The sequence below is a fragment of the Colletotrichum destructivum genome, chromosome 3 (genome assembly GCF_034447905.1).
Source record: "Colletotrichum destructivum chromosome 3, complete sequence".
NCBI classification, from domain to species: domain Eukaryota; kingdom Fungi; phylum Ascomycota; class Sordariomycetes; order Glomerellales; family Glomerellaceae; genus Colletotrichum; species Colletotrichum destructivum.
In genome coordinates, this window is record NC_085898.1 from 4,916,949 (window position 1) to 4,937,632 (window position 20,684).

A 20,684-nucleotide genomic window follows, 5' to 3' on the forward strand; every position below is an offset into this window, starting at 1 on the left:
GCCCGCCGGGTGCTGGACCGAGTGGACCGTCGAGGTCGCTATGACCACCGACCAGTCCAGTGACCACTGAATGGCCACTGACCACCGAACACTGACCATCAGCGCCCGCCTGTTACTGTTCAGCCGCGGCTTCGGCATGTGAACAAACACTAACCATCCTTGCCGCTGCAGTTGGTGTGGGTCTCCTGTCAGTGGCCACCGTGCCACGCTCGTTGGTAGCTGCCAACAGTTGGAGAAAAGTACGTACCTTCATCCACCACCACTGATCGAGGAACCTGGAGGCACTAACATTTAATTTTCCCGCTCGTCAATCTCCATTCGAACCAACGTCCGATCCGTCGCATTCATCCTTCTTGCAGCCAATTTTCCCCCGCGCGCACTACCCAGAAGCCCAGCAAGAACCCGTCGAGATGGCTCCCTCGAGCCAATCCGTCACGCAGGCGCTGCTCGCGCGGGCGCATTCTCCCGAAAGCGTCAACCGCATCTTCTCGGACAAAATCCAGTACCGCCCGCTCTACCTCCGACCCAGCTCGCCGCCGCCGCCTTCGAACGCCCGAAACGCCCGCCGCAACGCTCGCGAGGAAGCCAAGAAGAAGAAGAAGCTCAAGCCGAAGCCCCTAGCTGCCCGCGAACGGCACAGACGCGGCCTGTACGACGTGCCTCGCCGAGGCCAAAAATACGCCATCTTCGAGCCCCTACATCGCCTGTGGCTGGGATACATTGAGGAGATCCTCGGTTCTGAGCTATACCACGGCGGAGCTGCCGCAGCCGCGAAGCTGAGTGCCGCCGAGTTTCACGGCGCTCGCGTCGAAGTTTCGCGAAGCTCCTGCCCGAGCAGGGTCGGCATCACGGGCATCGTCATCAAGGACGGCAAGTTCGCGTTCGAGATCATCACGCCCAAGAACGAGATCAAGGTTGTGCCGAAGGAGGGGACTTGGTTCAAGTTCGAGATACCAGTCAAAGAGCCCGTCGCCGACCCCCAAGCGACCACGGAAGCCTCCCCACGGCGCTTCGTCTTCGAGGTCCTCGGCGACCAGTTCCTCACGCGCGGCGCCGACCGGGCCAACAAAAAGTTTAAGCATCACTACCTAAAGAACCTCTGAAAAGTTACAGAAGTCGATGTTATCTGCATGATTCGGTTAGACAAACGGAAGGAAGACTCGGACAGGAGAGAAGCCCGATCAGCTTTTGTCAAACGCGCATCGCCCCCGAGTGTTGAGAGATGTGCACTAGTGTTACAACTTGGATGACCAAGGAAGGGCTGCTGCAGGATGTATCACCCCGAAATAACGATACGGACTCATCCTTCGCTGCTCCTTGGGAAGGACTCCTGTGTCGAAAACGCTCTCGGTCCGAAAGTAAGCGGCCAGTGCCATGCGATGTGGCAGCCAACGAACACTCGGTGGAAAAGCTACGAAGCGGCAATTCGCTCCAGGAGCGTCACTCACCGAGCCAGCCCAATGGGAAGGACAGAAGACGGAGGCACGACGCATGTCTCGTCAGAGCTTAGCGGAGGCAGTGCCATCGAGTTACTGAACCTCGACTTGCTACAGTTATGCCACAGTTGTCGCTGTATGCCTTCGGCCTTCACTGAATCCGGGATCTGGCAAGGGACGTCCAGGGCTTACGGGACAGACAAGGTAGACTGCGGTCGATTGGCATTTTCACGACCGTTATCATCATACCCTAGCTGATATTGAGGCCCCCTCTCTGAAGCTTTCCAGAAGGCAACCGCGACTGGTCTGTACCGCGTGTTCCCTGTCAACATGATGTAGGCGACAAGGTACCTGTTGCATCATACATCAAGATGCAAATATAAATGAATGGGCCCATTCAGGACATTCGCCAACCCTCGTTTGAAAGGTGTCTATGCAGCCACTGCTTGACAAGTACTTACCAGAGTGCAAATAGCGACTCCATGGCATTAGGCTCTGCAGCTACCAAATAGCACAAATGAGAAGTAGGTTGAATGACATTGAAGAGACAATAAATCGTGTTTCCGAATGCAAAAGCCAAACAAGACAACGACCGTTTACATCGGTTTACGAAAATCCTGATAGGGAAAGCAAAAATGAATTCGTAGCACTCATCGAGGCGGAATTTAACCGCTGAATCTCCCCGAGGTGGGCTCGAACCACCAACCTCCAGATTAACAGTCTGACGCGCTAGCCAATTGTGCCATCGGGGATGAGATGCTTGTTGTTGCAGTGACAGTTAGAAATTGAGTTTATCATTGTCTGGAGCAGTGGGGTAAACAGGGGTTACACAACGCAAAGCCCCCCCCCCCATCCATTCCCACCTCCAATGGACTCTTGCTATTTTCCCTTCATCTTCTGGAATAGCTGGGTTGTCAATTGATGGCTGAAAATGTCCAACATACCCTAGAACAAACCAGCATGGGAACAAGCCCTCAAGACATGAGTTATAAGAACTCGTTCCTGTTCTGGTTGAGAATTTGGCGGAGCATGATGAGAACTTGAGCCAGAGTGTGTTCAAGGAGCAACACGCCTTCTCCCGGTCTGATCGACGGATTGTTCGAGCCACTTAACACGCGCACGACACCTTACAAAGGGAAACAGAAGACCTTCCCGCGAAATGGAACCGTATCACGTCACAGACAGCGAAGGGGCGCCCCGTTACATAATGGCGGCTACCTGCCTGGAGAAAAAGAAACAGAAACGCGACGCGTGCGACCGCCACTACCGATGACATCAGTACCCGATCAGTTTCGACCTCGCGCGTGCCTCTCATAATTCACTCAGTGACCGTCTGCTTCTTCTTCCTCCTCCTCTTCCGCCACACTCCCCCTCCGACTCGGTCTACCTCCTTCTCACACGTTGCACAACTTCAATTGACCTCACTGCCCCGTCTCTAGCCACGCGAATCAACCGCACAATATCACCACAACCATGGTTACTACGAGAAACAGAGAGCGCACCAACAGCGCCACCGAAGCAAACACCAAAACGGCTGCCACTGCTACTGCCGGCGAGAAGCACGCCATTGAAGAGGATGCTACTGCTGCTGCTACCAAGGGGCCTCCCGACGCCAAGCGGGCAAAGAAGTCTGACGACGTCGACTCCACTCGCCAGACGACCTTGGAGGAGACGTTCGGAAAGCAGGATGCCACAGAACCCATGAAGGCAGACGACGCGACGGAGCAGAACAAAGAGAACGCCGACGTGACGATGAAGGACCCCGAACAGGCTGAGGAGCCGACGAAGGAAGAGGAGGCGGCCATGGCCGAAAAGGTGGAAGAGGCAGAGAAGGCCGAGGAAGCAGACAAGTCCGAGGAACAACAACAACAACACCTCAAAGAGACACACAAGACGGAAGATACCACGACAAAGCCTGCTAGCGGTGAGACCGCTGAGCTCGCCCACAAAAGGTCCAAGGTCCCCTCCAACATACTCGAAAAGGGCATTGTCTACTTCTTCTTCCGTGGCCGCGTCAACACTGAAAAGACTGAGGATGTCGACGACATTGCCCGCAGCTACATCATCCTACGCCCCATGGCCACGGACTCCAAGCTCGGCGACGGTCCCATTGGCGACGCGGGAAACACCCGTCTGCTTGCGCTGCCAAAGAAAGTTCTCCCCGAGAGCGGCAGGGACCGGTTCATGGCTTTCGTCGAGAAGTCGGGTACTTCCTTCAAAGAGTTGAAAGAGCAGTTCCTGTCTGGCGCGGACAACCAGACCAAGGCCGGCACGTCGCATTCGCCTGCCGCGACGCCTGCCGGCGAAGGAGTCTATGTCATCACGTCGACTGGCCGCGAGACCCACCTTGCATACATGCTAACTCTGCCCTCGGACCTCGGCGAGGTTCAGAAAGAACTTGGGCTCAAGGAAAAGGGGAGCTTCATACTGAGCACCAAGAACCCTTACAAGTCTGGTCCTGCGAATGCGAGCCTCCCGGAGACACCCGACTTCCCAGACAAGTAAGCGGTCCTGACAACCCTCGACACCAATGCCATACTAACACACGTCGGCAGGATCAAGGACCAGTTCCGCGACCTCCGCTGGATGCCGACTAAGCCCGAGCACCTCGATTACGCCAACGCTCAGGTCCTCTTGATCGGCGAGTCTTCTGGTATTGAGAAGGCCGTCGAGCCAAAGAAGAAGGATGTCAAGCAGGGCAACGACGACCCCGAGACCGTCCTTCAAGAGATCGAAGACGAGGACATCAAGCGGATGGAGCATCTCTCGGGCGACGACTCGGCTTCCATCTTTGCTGACCTGCAGGCTCGAGCCAAGGACTACCCACAGTTGCAGACTACCTTTTGATAGCCTGCCGCCCTGTGCTTTCATCTGTATTCTGTCCTCGGTAATTGCATGTCAATAGGATGATTGTATTACGTCTTGGTCCATGTGGATACCTCTGGCGCATTGCAGTAGTGTTTCTTTTACGACTTATGCTTATCAAGGCAGCTCGGGAGCTCTATGATTTGAAACTTGCTAGAAGCGTGGCACGAGCTGTGTCATTGTGGTCGGAGTAGTTGGGTAGTGAACGGAATACCATGGCTAGCCGGAATGACAGCAACCAGTTAAACTTTCCGGTACTCTGTGCAAAGTCTAGAACAAACATGAGTTTTTGTATCATTAATACTAGGGGTTTTTAATACGTGTGCGACTAAGTGACTGGGTTAGAGGAGAAATCTCACTTCAAAAAAGGCAATCCTTGTAACTCAACCGCTGACTGGACTTTTGAATATGTCCCTCACCGTATTGTGTTCTACGACGTGTGTAAGTCAGGCTTTCACTCCTTACTTTGGATTTTAGATTCTCAAAAGGATAGTAGCTCGATTCAAACTTTTTATTCACTACTGCGTCTGAAAGGATGATGTGCGGCTTAGATATCGATATGAGCTTCGTGGATATCAACAAAACAAGAGCTGTCAAGAATACGAAAATTTACGATGGAGATCCCCGCGTAAGCCAGCTCTCAGGTTGTGTCGGTTGAAACTTGCTAAGTTCAGGCTGGAGTCGAGGCGTTGAGTGAGAAAAGGGGAAAGCCAAAGCGGTTTTCTGCCAACCGAGTTAGCAGAATAACGCAGTTACCGATAGAGCATAGCTTGCCTGTCCTTGGCGCATGTGTTCAAAATGGACAATCCCAGTGGTTGGTCTTCATGTACGACGTATCGTCACAAAAGAGAAAGCCGTTCTTGAGCCTAGTTCCGGCCCGGTCAGATGTGCGGGCAGATGTAATGTACTTGCCGCAAGCCATGGGCTGTGTGCCATTGAACGTGCACATGCCGACTTGGGAGCTGTACATGGCACCTCCGGCGATACCCATCTCGGCGGTGCGGCCGTTCTTGGCATCCAACGCCCAGGCAATGTCGCCCGTTGTGAGGGGCCGAAGTCCGTTACAGCAGTATGAGGTGAAGTCTGCCGAGGCGACGGAAACGAGAGTGACGGCGGTAAGGGCGAAGAAACGCATTGTGACAGACGATTGTTGGGTATGTTTGAGAGAAGACGTGAGATCAGTAAGGAATAAATGTTTCTTAAGCTGGTGGAGGGAAATAATGCGACAGAGGTTGAGAGGGCTAATAGGTTTATAATCTACTGATTTGGGGCTTAACTGAACCGCTTCTACAAGTCAGCTACGTCTATTTCCAGTTCCATATATAGCTGTTGAGAGATAGAATCTGACTGCTATCTCGCATTCGGGTCAAGAAACACAGCAGCAAGCAGGCTCTAGTCGGTTTCATCAACATCTAGATTCTTAAAATGAGACGAACTAGCGAGATAGAGTTTGATCAAGGTAGCAAGCATGCTGGGGACAAAATACTCTAGGTCACTAGGTGACCCAACTTTTTCCTAAAGAGGCAATTAAATCACATCTTACTCAACCCATTTTGCTACAATCATATCTGCCTCCATTCCACGTAAAGTCGAGGCCGAGAGTCCCTTTCCTCCGGTGCTCAGCTGCTGGTTGATGGCGCCAAGTAAAAGAATCTATCAAAGTGCAATATTTGATAAAGACTGCTGGTCAAGGTTAATGGAAAAAAGGATGACTGCTAATGAGGCAGCTTATTAGCTGGGGCTACGAATTCTCAGCTGACTAGAGCACATCCCTTCCTCCTAGGTTGATCCGTTGGATGTCTGGGTCGCCCTCATAGTCGGCGTGACGCGCAGGAGGGCTAACCGAGCAGCCCCCCCTCGGATCACCTCCTGCTCTCCGTAATAAGCTCCTCCACAACATCCAACTTGGTCATCTTCTTGATGAACCCCTCAAACATGTTGCAGGGCATCGAGCTGGCGACCCGAGCCACCATCGCGCTCTCGCCCTTCCAGATGACCGCCGGCGGGTTCTTCCCCAGCAAGAGCGCCGCCACCTCGGCAGCCCACTGCTCCGCCGTGACCCCCCTCTCGGCGAGGCCCTTCTGGCTCATGGCCTTCTCGACGACCTCTCGCGCCGGTCCGTATATCGAGTCTGCCGGCAACCCCTCGGCCCTGGTGTTGACGTTGTTGTTGGAGATTATGTTGGTCCGCACGCCCGCCGTCTTGAGGTCGACGACGCCGATCCCAAAGGGCGCGAGCTCGAGGCGCATCGTCTCGGATAGCATGGCGAGGGCGGCCTTGGACGCGTTGTAGACGCCCTGGAAGGGAAGCGCGGCGACGGACCCGACCGAGGTGTGGTTGACGACCATGGCCCGGGCCGGGCCGCTGCTTGTCGTCCTTGACGAACGGGTCAAGGCCGTCGCGGACTTGAGGAGCAGGGGAAGAAAGGCCTGCGTGACGGCGATCTGCGCCCAGACGTTCTGGTCGAACAGCGCTCTCGCGGCGTCCAGCGAGACGTCGGCGATGGGCATCGTGTAGCTGCCCGCCGCGTTGTTGACGAGCATGTCCAGGCCCTCGCCGTCGAAGAGAGAGGAGGAGACGGCCTCGACGGCGGATTGGATGGAAGAAGCCGACGTCACGTCCAAGGGAATCGTCCGCATGCCTTGCGCTGCGAGCGGCGCCAGTTTGGACGGGTTCCGCGCCGTCGCGTAGACGTGATGCCCGGCGTCGTGGAAGACGGTGGCCAGAGCCGCGCCCATCCCTCCTGGGGAGCACCCGGTGATCAGGATGTTGAGCTTCCTCGGTGAAGACATGGCTGGTGCTTGGTTTCAGGCGGTGAGCTGTCGAAAGGAACAATGGCTGCGGGTTATAACGACTCAATTGGTGAGACGGGTTGGAACTTGGAGAGGGTGAAATGCCTGGCTGAAGTCTGGAAATCGTTGACAATTTGAGAATGAATCTGAGCTTCAAACTGGAGGGACAAGAGGTCTTTTAGTCAAGACTCCTTCTGCTCCCTCATAAGGATGCCCGCCGGTTCTTCGATGTCCGGCCAACATCAAAGAAGCACAGGTTTACTATCCACGACATACTCTTTGCGGAGACGCGTTCTAGAATTGTAGCCTGTTTCCCCAAACCCCCTTCCGAAATGTCTCAGGTCTCTCCGCTGGCTTTTTTCCCCCTTCGCTACTTTGAGGTTGTTGGCTGACGAAGCGGATTTGCCTGGCGCGGACTTGCGGACTTTCACTTTGAGAAGCTGACGTGCCGATAGACAACCCCCGTTCTTGGCTTAGCCCCCTCCACCACCGACTAGGAAGATTGTATTAACCTCCGATATTGTGGATTTTAGGCACATGGGACAGGCTAGACCCATACCGAATCTCACCACCACGCGTTGGCTTTTGCTAGCGGCAATCCTCTCATGTCTCTACGAGTGAGGCGGAGGTGAAGGAAGGGGCACAGTCAAGGAAATGCGCAGATTAGCGGTCCTTCTACAGCATGAACCGTGCCACTGTTTGCTTATCTTGCCAAATCATTATCGTTGATGGATGAAGGTCCATGTTGATTCGTGATAACAGGGCAGACCTGTATCTCATGCACTGGTTTCGACAAGTTCAAAAGGCGAGTTTCCATCGGAGACATGCCCTTTGTACGATGCTTGGACAAGAAAAAAAAACGCTGAACTGTTTATCTGAAATTCTCCTCCAATATTCCCTCAAAGTTCTGTCTGACTTCCCAGGGCCGAACGGTCGATACACGCCTTGGCCTCATCGCCGTCGTCGCCGCGCAGGTTTACACGAACCCTCCTCGCAACGCCCGCCATGTCGCCGAGCGTCTTGCTGCTCTCCAAGACCCCGCCCACGTCACGGCCGTGGCGGATGGCGGCCAGGGAGCTGCTCTTCCACAGCGGCACGTCACCCCGGCCGCCGAATGAGCTGCTGCTGAGCGTGACCGACAGGAAGCCGATGGCGGACGCGATCATGAGGCCGTGCAGCGCGATCCACGGCCACCGGATGTGGTACAGCACGGTCGACCTGCCCACCTGGCCGTAGTTGCTCATCGTCCCGTCTTGCGAGCCGCCGCTGTCGTCCGGGCCGTTCTGCTGGTTCTGGCCCGGCCTGAAGTTCCGCCTCATCTCGTTGGTCATGGTCGTCGCGAGGGCGTAGAACGTGCTCGAGACGTTGTGCCGCGTCCAGGCCCAGAGGCCGTTCAGCGCCGGCGGGGTGGCCTGCATCGTCAACTCCTCGTAGGGGCCGAACGATGCGCCGTTGAAGCCGACGGCGCCCCTGCCCAGCTTCTTCTCGATCTCGTCCCGCTGGTCCGAGCTGCCGGTCAGGTTGGCTCGGAACAGTTTCTGCATGTGCTCGCCGATCGCCAGGACGGACCCCGAAGAGATTCGGAAGTAGTTCTGCGTCTTGTTGTCTGGAAACCAGAGCCTGAGATCCGAGTAGCCCACGGCGGACCAGTACTTGTCGAATTCCAGAGTCCCGTTGGCCTCCTCCGTGATCACGGTCTCTGGTAGACTGTTGTTGAGTTCGGGGTATCGCTGGAACGATTCGGGATCCCGCAATGCATCTTTGGCTTCCACAATGTTCTCAACGAGCCGATTGCCCTCGATCTTTGAGTCAATGTTCTTGACGCAGTAGTAAAGCGCGCACTCTGTCGCCTTCAGAGGAACGTCGGGCCACAACTTAAGGCCGGCCTTAGAGCCTCCATCAGATTCCCCAGGTGTGAACCCGACGGACTTGTTCAGAGCTTCCATGTCGGGATGGATGATGCTCATCGACCAGATCAGAGTATCGATGTCCTTCATGGTGTTTGTTCTGCTCGGAATGGCGGTCCCGTATGAAGTGACGGTATATCTGCTGTCAGAGTAGACGCCAAAGCTCTGCTCGTTTTCACAGTCGGCAAACCTCCCATTATAAGGTGGGCAGCCGTCAATATTGGCGATGAAATGGCCGTTGGGGAGGGTGAAGGCGGTACTCGGGATCTTCGCCGTTGCGTACGTGGTGTTTGCCAAGGCGACGACGACCTGCCCGAAATCTGGGACGCGCCGAAGCTCAGAACTGACGTCGTTGCATCTGTGGCAGATACCAACGGTGCTGAACTGATTCCAGGTGCAGTTGCTCGTAGGACACTGGACCAGGGCTTCCTGTTCCACTTCCGATGGCGGCTTGGAGATCCCGTTCAAGATGGCACCTTGCATAGACAAGGGCAAGTCTGTGGTCACTGACCATTCCGACAGAGTTGAGTTGAGTAGCGGCCGCTGGTTCCGGATGGCCCTGCCCATGGAATAGCTTTCGGTGCCAGAGTTCAGTGCAGGAAGGCCATTTCCTCCATTTCGGTTGGTCTGGGTGTAAACGACTATTTCACGAACTTGAATGATCTGTTGGGCCAGGGGATCGAGGGCCACTGCGAGGAGCGTGAGCACCGCGCCGAGCTTAACGACGAAGCTTTGGAAGGCGAGAGTTTGGTCAGTTACGATCACGCGCCGCCGATGACGTCCCCGGGTGTTTTTCTTTTTGCAACTCACGCGCCCTTTGTTCCCAACAAGATACGCAGGCTGCCGAGAGGGCCGCGCGTGGCGCTGTCTATCCGGTCGAAGTCGATGAGAGGCCGGTCCTCGCGGGTGAAGAGAACCCACTTCCACTGGGCCAGGCACTCGGAGATGACAAACGCGACGGCGGCCTTCATGGCCACGGAGAGGATGGAGATGACGGCGTTCAGGGTGATGCCTTGCCAGGCGAAGATTGGCTTGTCGTCGAAGCGGGCGAGGAGCACAACCATGGCTGCGAACGACACGATGCTGCCCGACAAGGCCCAGTACTGCGGGCCCCAGGCTGACCATTGAAGCGAGCTTAACATGACTGCAGTCGTATGCCGAAAGGACACACCGAGAAGGCTTTTCGATGTGAAGCCCGAGGGGGTTGGAAGCACTCGCGGGGCTTTAATAAGGGTTCCCCGTTGGCGCGCACGCAGGCAAAGCCACCATGCCGCTAGACCGGGTGGCGAAGCCCCTGCAATAAGTAAAACCGGTCTCACTAAAACGTTGTGTAGGCTGCGGATGGAACTACTCTGTAAGCCTTGAGGATTCGAATCCCTGTCGCTGATGGGAATGGGCTTGGGGTCGAACTGATTCACCAGCTTACCCCCCCTTAAGCTCACATGGAGGATGAATGCTGCGCTGACGGCTGGGTGCCAAGATTAGTGTGCCTCGCGCTCTCCCTATTTTTAGTCATACCAAATGCTGAAATACATTGTTGAATATGGATTGGCTTATAAGGTCATGGCCGGGTTGCGTCGAGACTTTGCTCATTCTCTATCAAAAATTCGAAGTCGCTGTGATGCTGCACCTGACCATCAACACGTAATCTAGACACAATCAGTCGCACTCGGCCCAGTTTCTCATCCCCTGCAAAGTCTAGTTGCCAGCAAATATCTTGCCCAGGCTCACAAGTTCATCCCACCGGTTGTCCGGGCGAATCTCGATCGTTCCCTCCGGAGTCATGACCTTCATCTCCTCCACAGTCTTCGTTCCGTGCTCGTAGGTATCGCTGCCGTTTACGAAAGCCACCAGAGTCTCAATCCACTCTTCCATCAAAACCCTTTCGGCCGCGGTTGGTCCATGAGTAATGGCGAAGCTGTGAGAGAGTAACGCCTTGTAAGCGAGCGCAACCTTCAAGGCCGGAGAGAAGCGAGACGACTTACTTCCAAATGGGCCTGTCCATGGAATGTGCCACCCCAAAAGATGCCGGGGCAACTTTTTCGTCAATGAAGGAGAGTCGGTAAGCAATCTGATATCGCCAAGCGTCTCGTATGTCGACACCGTTGTCCACCAGCGCCTTCACGAGGGCCCTAGACGGCGCGCGCACCTGCCCATCGGCAACTATCGAGCCTTGACCTTTGTGTCAGCAACTCGAACCTTTCCACCCGCCGGTATTGTTCAAACTTACCAAATGTCTTTTGCCAGTCGCTCAGCTTGTCCGACTCTGGGAGCTTGTATTGCTGAATGGCTCGGTCAGTGACATCCGGGGCGTAATAGTTGGAGATCTGCAGCCGAAGAGCTTCGAGGGTTGGCTCGGTTGGGGGGTTGTAGGAAGAGTAGAGAGTCTCCTCATTGAGGACCTCGCCGATGAGGATCTTGTATCCCCTCTTCTTGAACTCGTCCGCAAACTCTTTGCTCTGCAGGTACCCAATCATGCCAGAGTGGATAAAAATGTCGTCGGTCACTGGCCGGAAAGTGTGGTTTTCCAGCTGAGGGATCGCTTGCAGGAGCTCCTCCGCGCTCTTTTCTCGGAGGATGGCCAGCTTTTGATCGCTTGGAAGCCCCGTGTCGATTTTGAAAAACGTGCACAGCTCGTCGAACTGGCCGCGGACGTCGGCGAGAGACTTTGGCTGCGCGGGGATCGCGTTCGAGTCCATGAAGACCCGGCGATACAGCGAGCCACCGTCGCCGGGTTTGCGGAAATCGTACAGCATCTGGGCCTCGGCGCTGTATGCACCGGCGCTCCGGCCGGCGAGGGTGATGTTGAGCGGATCCCCTCCGAAGTGGGCGATGTTATCCCTCACCCATTCCGCGGCCACGCGCTGATCCCACAGGCCGAAGTTGCCGCCCGCCTCGCCGTTGCTCTCGTCCAGGAGAGCCTCTCCGGCGAGGAAGCCGAACACGTTCAGACGGTAGCCGATGGCCACGACAACGGCGTTGAGCCCGCCCGTGGAGATGAGCTCGGTCGCGTCCATCCCCGGCTCGTGCGAGGGGTCGCCGATCTGGAACCAGCCGCCGTGGATCCAGAGCTTGACCGGCCACTTCGCGTCCTCCTGGCCGTCCTTGGGCACCGGGGTCCAGATGTTGACGAACAAACAGTCCTCGCTATACGTGTTCTGTCCACCGTCGGGCTTCACGACGCTCCAGGCCTTCTGGGGGCAGACTGCCCGGAACCTTGTCGCGTCGTAGACGCCCCCGTCGGCGTCGGAATAGGCGTATGATGCGGGCAGAGTACGCGGCTTGCGCCATCTGTGTTTGCCGGTCGGTGGCAGGGCATAAGGGACACCGGTAAAGCGACGGGACTTGTTGTCGAACTGGAGGCCGCGGATCGTGCCTCGGTCGCCCAGACTGACCTCAACCGGCGTTTCCTGGTACGATATAGTATTTCCCATCGTTTCAGTTTCTAGAGTCGTTATGTGTATAGAAAGTACTTGGTGGTTGCAACGTCGGATCAAGTTCGACATAATAAATGCTGCGATGCAGTCTGTTCGAGCCAGTTTCGGCCACAAAAGTAGACCCCGAGAGGGCCAAAATCGGGGCCTGTTCCGAGGTGGGGCCTTATCATCCGGAAGTTTCCCGGTGTTGGCCGTGTTGACCGTGTTGGCCGTTTGCACCGGACCCTATCGTCAATCTGAACTTGAATCCTGACCCGCTGCCTCCGATCCGCTTCTACGGTCCAGCCAGTCATTCTTGAGGAACAGCAGTTATTGTGTGGTACAATTCTCCGTCAACGAGCTACGCGTCCTTGTAATGCAAACTGTGCGGCTTCAGGGATGTTGTTCCAACCGGGGCCGTCGCCTTAGGTTAATATTTAGTAATTCAGATTCGACCTTTTGCTATCCTCCTTAGACGTATGGTGTCAATCGTAATTATGAGATTAGCTCTACCTGCCAATGAGGTATAAATATGGAAACGAAGCGTAATTCTGCATGAAGAATGAACCTGAACCATCGGACGCTGTCAACTGTCCTACCGCAATATTACTACTATATTTATCGGCGTTGAGTAGCTGGTACAAGCTCGTGTACCCAGCAATAGAAAGGGGACATCGAGAGAGCCTGTATGTATACATTATCATACCTTGGGGGGATGTCAAGTCGATTTGTTTGGGCGCCACAGAACTGCTGGCGGAACACAGGAGCTCCTTCGAATTTTGCGTGGGCTGTAAAATACTGCTTTAATTCCTATCAAGCAAAGTTGGCAGCAAGGACGGCCCTCAAAGTCGGTCAGTTTGCCTGGTATAATGCAATAGAAAGGATCTTGTATCAAGATTGCCGCGGCATATATACATCAGTTCTTGATACGGGGCAGTACAACGCAAATAGGACAGGTTTGAGGAGATTTGAAACGAAGAGAAGCCAGAACGGGTTCCCACGGTATCTATCTACGGAAGAGCCGCCCTTTTGGCACGGTCGTCGTCAATATCCACGGGTGTACCCTCGATGGGCCCATCCACCCTCTTCGGTCTTTCAAAAGGTGCCATGCCCTTCTTGATGGCAACGTCTTCATCGAACGTCCCGTAGATGTCAAAGTCATCCTGGTACCCGATCCTTTTCGGCTTGAACACAAAAGTCAGGACCGCATAGAGCGTCCCGGCCTCGAGGAAGCCAAAGATGTAGTTACCGAGGTAGTATTTGTAGAGCCCGTCGCTGATCTTGACGCTCGGATTGACCGCCGCGATCATCCCGGGCATGGCGGGCACGAAGCAGACGACCCAAGCGACAAAGGCCCTCCAGTTGAAGCCGTATGTGTACCAGTAGGCGCCCTCTTTGGATCCGGTGTACAGCTGGCTCATCTCGATCTTCTGCCGGCGGACGACAAAGTAGTCCGTCATCATGATGCCCGTCAGCGGGCCCATGAAGACGGAGAAGCTGGCGGCCACGGAAACGAAGACACTAGCTGTGTTGTAGAACTCCCACGGCTGGACGGCCCACGAGAGGGCAGCCGCCAGCAGCGCGCCGCGCCGGATGGTGATCCAGGTCGGGAGGAGGCCCGCGAGGTCCATGCCGGCGGCGTAGCCGTTGCCGAGGATGTTCTCGGCGATCTGGCCGAGGATGAAGCCCAGGCTGCAGAAGAAGGCGCCGGCGCGGGCCTTTGCGCTGTAGTCGTCCACCATCCACTGCGTGATAACCGTCAGCGGGTTCCACATGGGCTCCTCCAGGTCCCAGATGGCCATCGAGGCCGACGCCGTCAGGATGGCGAATACGGGGACGATCATGCCCGGGACGAAGAGCGAGAAGACGATGCCCGGGACCTGGATCCCCTGACGGCGCGCGAAACGGGTGAAGTCGCTCTGGTTGAGGATGCCGGCCGAGATGTTGCCGACCGAGGCGATGATGCCGTAGACCCAGGCCCATTCCTTGGTTAAAGCCGAGGCCTGTCTGGCGCCCGACTCGAACAGGGGCCCCGTGCCGCCGGTCTGGCATGCCCAGATGGTGATGCCCATCATGGTGACGAAGACGATGAGGTTGGCGATGATGACGGGCACTTTTGCCTTTTCAACCCTGATGAGCTGTTTCGGCGAGGACGGATCAGTATGGTGAACGGGACGAGGGGCATCCGGGGCTGGCTTACAAGAAAAGGCACCGAGATGAGGTGGAAGATGACGAAGCCCACGAGGTCCCTGGTTACCATGTGGGCGCTCTCCGGGAGCGTGTTCTCCATCGTCAGGAAGTTGTAGCTCCAGCTGCTGAGCATTGCGGAGACGCAAAGGCCGCCCAGCCAGGCCTGTGACCCGTACCAGACGATCGATAGCATGATCCGGATGAGCTGCCCGATGTAGGCCCCGTTCATACCAAGGATGATTCTAGGTTAGAACGTTAGCCCCTTTTTCTTTTGCTTCTTCTCTGCATCCTTGCGAATACCTTACCTTTGAGAGACGGTGAATCCAATGTGCCACTCGGAGCCCATCCAGCCGTTGCCGATAACAAGTAGGCAGATGAGCGCCCTGGCGAGGATCATGAGGCCCATCGTCTGCGGGATGGTGAGGCCCAGTGACAGGAGAGACGCCGCGCCCGTCCAGGCCGAGATGCATAGGCTGAACGCCGGGTTCAGCGTTAGTCCACCGAGTTTTACGTTCAAACCTCTGTTAATTTGCCAGACTTACTTGGAGATGGATCCGAAGCCAAGAAAGGCCCACATGCCCCAAGTCCGCCTACTCGGGGGAAGCGGTGCAATGTCCGGGTTGATCCATTTCGTGGTCTCGTAGCCGTGCTCGTTGTCGTCCCGGACCCGAAGTCTTTCGAGGAGTGTCTTGGCCATTTTGCCTGCCTTTGGGGGGTTGATTATTGCTGCATTAATTGCCAAAGATGGGCCGGCTTGCTTGAGTGCCTGATATCCACTCAGTCACCGAACCGAGATGGGTCTCGGTCTCCTAGGTGTTCACGGCCGAGATCCGAGAGAGTAGAAGGATATACCGCCAAAGTTCGTTGAGGAACTTCAGATCCAGGAAACGAGGACTGTCTTATCTCTGAACGACCAGCGAAGCAGAGCAGGAAGAAGACGACGGCGGCGAAGAAGAGCAGACGGCGCTCTTATGGCGGTAGCAAAAAAGACCGCAAGACCCCCACACGAACACCCTGTAGCTTATCAGATGGTGGTGCGGCCATGTCTGCACGTCGACCTTATCAGATTCATTGATCCCTGGGCAGCTAAACCCCCCCGAGGGATCAGCAGGGAATTCCCACCAAGGACGACGCCGATTCACTCCGACGTCGCATTGGACCCCGCACCTGTTCCAGCCACTCTGTGGGAATCCATCGTCGGCTTGTGTCTTCTTGGAGGAGGGAAAGAAAAAGGGAGAGGGAGACGATTCTCGCTTGAGGAAGGGAAAGCGGTCCGGTGTTGTTGAAAAGAGAGTGATGTCCGCTCATAGTGTGGGTGGGTGACCGGGCTTTGAGATAGATATAGTATGATATGAATATGCAGGATACAGGATTGTGCATTACTTCGGGCTTCTTTCCATTGGCCCGCCTGTTGCGAGATTGTATAGTCTTTTCTGGGCGAGAAACCTCGTCGTTCTTTATCAAGATAGCTTCTCATGATCTGGTGATAGCGTAGATAGCCAACAACCGTGCCGCAACGTGGTGAACCCGATACGGCGGTTAAAAGGACTGGGTCACCCGCGGGGCTGGTCCACGACGGGTTGAGCTTGCAGAGAAGCCTATTTCAACGTCAACGGCCTCTCTCTGCATTGGCTAGCTGTCCCAGGTCCAAGATTTACGTCTCTCCTACTACTACCTGTGGGCTTGACCGTGATCCCACCGGCTGTCCCACTCTGACCATGCCGCCTCAAGATCATATCGGCAGACATTCCCCCGGGTAAGCCTGCGCCAGGACCATCCAGTTCCAGTCCCCACCCTCGTCTCTCGCCTTCCAGACCCTTTCCTGGACGAAGGCCCTCGTCCGCTCGACGGTGACGGTCTTGCGGTGCGTGCCTATCGCGTCGAAGACGTCGAGGACGGCGGCCCGGTCGTCGGCGTCCGACATCTCGCAGGCGGCCATGAAGACGGGCCAGAGCAGCATCTTGGACTCGGGCGGCGGCCCGCTCGTGTAGAGCATCACATCGTGCGCCCTGCTCAGCGCCTCGTGGTCCGCCTCCGGCGATGAGCACGGGAGGTAGAACAGGCGGTGCAGGTACAAGAGGGCGCCGGCGCGGTAGCAGGCCGCCTGGGCGCGGAACTTGCGCGCCGAGCGGAACGAGAGGCCGTCGGAGATGGTGGGCTTCCACGACTCGAGACGCATTCGGAGGGAGTCTGCCCGGAGGGCCAGGTCTGAGTACCCGAAGTCAAGCCAACTGTCGACACCAACGTCCAGCTGCGGCGGTGATGACGATGATGCAGACGATGTGTACTCGGGGCTCGGAGTTCGGGTGTCGCCGCCGCCGCCGCCGCCCAGGAGGGCGACAGAGAGCGCTGCTGGCTGCAGGATGCGTCCGCGGACCTCCTCGGCCAGGGTGCACAGCTCCTCCAACAGCGGCATGAGGGTCACGGTGTATCCGAGCAGCCGGTCGGGCTTGGTCGGCTCGTTCTCGAGCCAGACGTAGCTCGGGACCCGGGGCCGCTGCAGCTGGACCAGCGAGACGACGAGGTCCTGTCGCGCCAGGGCCCGGAGGTAGTACCTCGCGACAGAGGAGACGTCTCCGCCGGTCGAGACGTGGTGGCTGATGAGGGAGGCCACGTTGGACAGGACCGTGGGGATGGTTGCATGGTGTCCCGGCTGGGCCAAGGTAACGAGCTGGGGGCCCCAGTGAGCATGCGATCCTTGCCCGTCATTTTATTTCAATGCAAGTTTGGGTCGAGCCAAGCCCGAGGGCGAGGGCCGACGACCCACGGTGGGGGAGTTTGTGTGTGCAAGAATGATGGAAAGAGTGTAAGAGATTAAGAGTGAGAGTGACGGCGAGAGTGGAAGTGAGAGTGGAAGTGAGAGTGAGAGTGAGGCGACGAAGTGAGAGAGCGACTCACCTCCATGGCACATAACCCTAAGAGCAAAAAGAGAGCTTCTTCAAAATAGTGGCTAGAGGGCTTCATGTTCCTCAGGTTCGCGAGGATCTTGGCCCTCCGGTCGAGCACGGGCAAGAGTGCGCCGGACGAGCTGCCGACCTCGTACGAGTACCCGATGGCCGAGATGGCGTCGGCGATGACGACCGGGTCCTGCTGCATCATCATCACGACGATAGCGTTCATCTCGCTCACGAACTCGGGACCGATCAGCAGCTCGAACGGGTGCCTGTTGAAGTAGAGCTCGATGTGCGGCTGGTCCGCGGCCGGTATCGCCCCGGGCGGGAGCAGCGAGAGGGCCCGGGTGTCCAGAGTTATCCTCGGCCGACGCTCTCCGGCCGTGATCTCGGACGCCGAGAGCCCAACGGGAGACCTGGACGGAGATGCCCCGGATGATCTCGTTGCTGCTACTGTTGTTGTTGTTGTTGTTGTTGTTGTTGTTGTTGTTGTTGCTGCTGCTACTGCTGCTGAGTTATCAATCCCACCGGCGACATCGACCAACAAGTGTCGAGAGTGATGAGCGGCCGGCGTCTTGTATCCTTGGCAGACGAGCCTGCGTCGCGCGCAAGTTCCGCACGAGGGGCGGATCTCGTCGCATTTGACCTTGGCTTTGCGGCAGTCGATGCAGCCGTTGCGCGAGCGCCGCATGGGGGGCAGCAGCGGTGGCATTTGACCGCATAGAGCTCCGAAGAGAGGGACAGAGTGACAAAAGAGAGAGAGAGGGAGAGCCAGGGCCTGCTGGAGGGTTTCGATTCCGGCGTTTGGAGATGAGGATTAGTTGTTTGTGAGGTTATTTCGGCATCAAACCAGCAAATCTGCCCCTCCCCCTCCTTCTAGAACGAACGCGCGATATTTCTGCTGTGGGCTCGCTCTTTTCGATGCGAGGGTCCTCTTTCGGCTCTCCACGACAAGCGGGGGGTGGTGGTGGTCAGTCGGGAGACTGCGACTCTACAACATGCACGGCGGGGACGATGCCGCGTGGTGAGCAATACAGACGGGTTTTTTCCTTATTTTATCTTATCAGATCATCTCCGGTCCCGCATGTACAAGCAACAGATGTGTGCTGCCCCGCGAACCGCCAGGGGTCGGTCAATAAGTGTGTAAATATTTGATGAAGAGGAGATCCGAGGGGCCACTTGCGGTAACACATCGGAGGCTCGGAGCCCACGAACACAGTATCGGTCAGGTCTTGTTCGTTGGCTAACCTCTAGCCGAGATCCACAGCAAGTTCCCTCACGGAACAGTAGTTGAAGACAAGGCCCGTCTTTACACACATAATGCCAGCATGACCTGGTGAATTCAGCCCAAAGACATGGGTGTCCTGACGGGGGTTGCGGCATAGTTCGCCGTGCTGTGCAGACTATTGCCGTGTGATGGATATAGTGGACGGACAGTCCCGGCTTCGTGCTTGGTCTCGACAGTCCATAAAGAGTACAATGCGTGGAGCAGACGTCGATGTCGGACAGCCCTCGACCCCCCAAGTTTTGATGCCCCTGGCACCTTGATCTTTGCTGGACGTACAAAGACCCCAATACCGACGCTACCAAATCATCGCAGCACCAGGCGAATGGGCTCTTTTGCAAGTGCTCACTTGACACACTGCTTTCGACCTTGGACGAAGTGGACTGTAGGCGATGGTCATGCATGGCAAATGGCAATGACACCTGCCGCGACGACCCATTAATACTCTTGATAAGTCACTGCACATTCCCACCCCGGTGCCCTGCTCAAGGCAGCCGTTTGCCGCAAAAAATCTGTATCTCAGTCTTCGCTGTAACCCAGGGAGAAACGCTTCAATCTCGTCGGGCGAAGCACTCGCCACGGATCTGCCCCTAGGCATCTCACCGGAGGACGGAAATAACTGGGTAAATGGGCAAACGGACAAATAGCCGGGGGGGGATGGGCCCCGTACCTCATTGCTCCAAAAACGCAGTCCGAATCCGGGCCCGATCCGCGTCTTGCCGGTTTTCTTGTTTCTCCTGGTGTAGGGCATCCCTTCAGGTCTCACCGATCCTTCTGCCGTCTTCACGCCGTCACCAGACAGACTCCTCCCCTCGAATGCTTCTGCCTCCCCGCGGACGGCCGGGCGAAAGGTGTACGGTGGGAAGCCACAGGTAGGGCCAGCCTAGCCCGGTGGCTGATCTCACCACTCACTGCCCGCCTTGGCAGTGAGACCGATGACATCAACGCCGATCGGGGGTTGTTTGGTGTAGGCGTCCGCTGGTGATCAGGACCATGACCGCCAGCAACCACTAGGGGCCAGCTAGCCGGCCAAGGGACCGCCTTGGCTGCGTATAGAAGCCACTCGTACTGCCCAATTGGGACGAGGTTGTGCCTATGCTGTGCCACAGACGATGTCATCTGGCGCCGTGCTGGTCTGGTTCGATGTGAGTCTGTGTGATGTCCCTCCGTGATCATCTCGGGCGAGGGATTCAGCACTTTCACGAATGACGTTCTGTTGGTGTTAGACCTCGTCCTAGAGAGATAAAGCTTTGGGGGACTCCCTTGCTTTCAACATAAATTGAACTTCCTGTTGCATCACAAATCTGCAATTCTTCAATTCAAGTATTCAACTCAGTATTACTTGTCTTCGATTAGGAGCCTGTTTCATAACATAAAATCCCAATTACTACAACATATTTTATTATTACCCTAATCACAATTGCCAACATGCCGGCCGTACAAATCGACACCGCAAAGGCAGCACGCGAGGTGGTTAACCTCGTCGCTCGCGTCACCACCGGCCGCACCAGCAGCGTCGGCAGGACGAGCAGGACAGGCATAAGGGCCATCGGCGGCGGCATCATCGCCGCCATCGTCATCGGCGCCGTCATCTTCATCGCCCTCATCGTCGTCGCCTTCTGCCTTTTCCGCCGCCACAAGAAGCAGAGCGCCCGGCGCCAGCAAGAGATGCAAAAATACTACGGCGATAACCGCTCCAGCATTGGCACCGCCGACGGAGCGCCGGCGCCGGCCCCGGGTCAAGCAGGGTACGGCAACGCCGGCCAGGCAGGTGGCTACGGCTACAGCCAGGGCACCGGCTACGGGTACGCGCACACTGCGCAGCCGGGGCAGGCCGGCTACGGTGTGCCTCCCATGGCGCCTGCACACACTGCCGACCATGGCACTCACGCGAAGTAAATG

The 20,684-nt window shown here is 56.5% G+C and overlaps 9 protein-coding genes across 9 annotated transcripts; 3 read left to right on the forward strand and 6 right to left on the reverse strand.

The window, feature by feature from the left end:
* The first annotated feature begins 316 nt into the window (after positions 1 to 316).
* CDEST_05600 (Putative ribonuclease P protein subunit Rpp29/RNP1) lies at positions 317 to 1,104 on the forward strand. Its single transcript, XM_062921759.1, has one exon. It carries the CDS (start codon positions 411 to 413, stop codon positions 1,101 to 1,103), a length of 693 nt encoding a protein of 230 aa, XP_062777810.1. The 5' UTR covers positions 317 to 410; the 3' UTR covers position 1,104.
* A 1,240-nt stretch (positions 1,105 to 2,344) lies between these two features.
* On the forward strand, positions 2,345 to 4,664 carry CDEST_05601 (uncharacterized protein). Its single transcript, XM_062921760.1, has 2 exons — positions 2,345 to 3,937; positions 3,992 to 4,664. Exons 1-2 carry the CDS (start codon positions 2,910 to 2,912, stop codon positions 4,281 to 4,283), a joined length of 1,320 nt encoding a protein of 439 aa, XP_062777811.1. The 5' UTR covers positions 2,345 to 2,909; the 3' UTR covers positions 4,284 to 4,664.
* A 430-nt stretch (positions 4,665 to 5,094) lies between these two features.
* On the reverse strand, positions 5,095 to 5,436 carry CDEST_05602 (uncharacterized protein; the record flags this gene model as incomplete). The annotated part of the gene is made up of 1 exon (XM_062921761.1): positions 5,095 to 5,436. The coding sequence occupies one exon, from the start codon at positions 5,434 to 5,436 to the stop codon at positions 5,095 to 5,097; it is 342 nt and encodes a 113-aa protein (XP_062777812.1).
* A 727-nt stretch (positions 5,437 to 6,163) lies between these two features.
* CDEST_05603 (Putative short-chain dehydrogenase/reductase SDR, NAD(P)-binding domain superfamily) lies at positions 6,164 to 7,093 on the reverse strand (the record flags this gene model as incomplete). The annotated part of the gene is made up of 1 exon (XM_062921762.1): positions 6,164 to 7,093. The coding sequence occupies one exon, from the start codon at positions 7,091 to 7,093 to the stop codon at positions 6,164 to 6,166; it is 930 nt and encodes a 309-aa protein (XP_062777813.1).
* An 899-nt stretch (positions 7,094 to 7,992) lies between these two features.
* CDEST_05604 (uncharacterized protein) lies at positions 7,993 to 10,142 on the reverse strand (the record flags this gene model as incomplete). The annotated part of the gene is made up of 2 exons (XM_062921763.1): positions 7,993 to 9,730; positions 9,811 to 10,142. 2 exons carry the CDS (start codon positions 10,140 to 10,142, stop codon positions 7,993 to 7,995), a joined length of 2,070 nt encoding a protein of 689 aa, XP_062777814.1.
* A 556-nt stretch (positions 10,143 to 10,698) lies between these two features.
* CDEST_05605 (Putative carboxylesterase, type B, carboxylesterase type B, carboxylesterase type B, active) lies at positions 10,699 to 12,434 on the reverse strand (the record flags this gene model as incomplete). The annotated part of the gene is made up of 3 exons (XM_062921764.1): positions 10,699 to 10,918; positions 10,986 to 11,172; positions 11,231 to 12,434. The coding sequence occupies 3 exons, from the start codon at positions 12,432 to 12,434 to the stop codon at positions 10,699 to 10,701; spliced, it is 1,611 nt and encodes a 536-aa protein (XP_062777815.1).
* Positions 12,435 to 13,267: 833 nt separating this feature from the next.
* On the reverse strand, positions 13,268 to 15,574 carry CDEST_05606 (Putative purine-cytosine permease). Its single transcript, XM_062921765.1, has 4 exons — positions 15,149 to 15,574; positions 14,912 to 15,079; positions 14,617 to 14,848; positions 13,268 to 14,554 (listed from the first exon to the last, which is right to left on the reverse strand). Exons 1-4 carry the CDS (start codon positions 15,301 to 15,303, stop codon positions 13,427 to 13,429), a joined length of 1,683 nt encoding a protein of 560 aa, XP_062777816.1. The 5' UTR covers positions 15,304 to 15,574; the 3' UTR covers positions 13,268 to 13,426.
* Positions 15,575 to 16,338: 764 nt separating this feature from the next.
* CDEST_05607 (Putative zn(2)Cys(6) fungal-type DNA-binding domain, fungal transcription factor) lies at positions 16,339 to 18,468 on the reverse strand (the record flags this gene model as incomplete). The annotated part of the gene is made up of 2 exons (XM_062921766.1): positions 17,505 to 18,468; positions 16,339 to 17,277 (listed from the first exon to the last, which is right to left on the reverse strand). Exons 1-2 carry the CDS (start codon positions 18,207 to 18,209, stop codon positions 16,339 to 16,341), a joined length of 1,644 nt encoding a protein of 547 aa, XP_062777817.1. The 5' UTR covers positions 18,210 to 18,468.
* Positions 18,469 to 20,058: 1,590 nt separating this feature from the next.
* On the forward strand, positions 20,059 to 20,683 carry CDEST_05608 (uncharacterized protein). The gene has a single exon (XM_062921767.1). It carries the CDS (start codon positions 20,211 to 20,213, stop codon positions 20,679 to 20,681), a length of 471 nt encoding a protein of 156 aa, XP_062777818.1. The 5' UTR covers positions 20,059 to 20,210; the 3' UTR covers positions 20,682 to 20,683.
* Position 20,684: the final 1 nt, after the last annotated feature.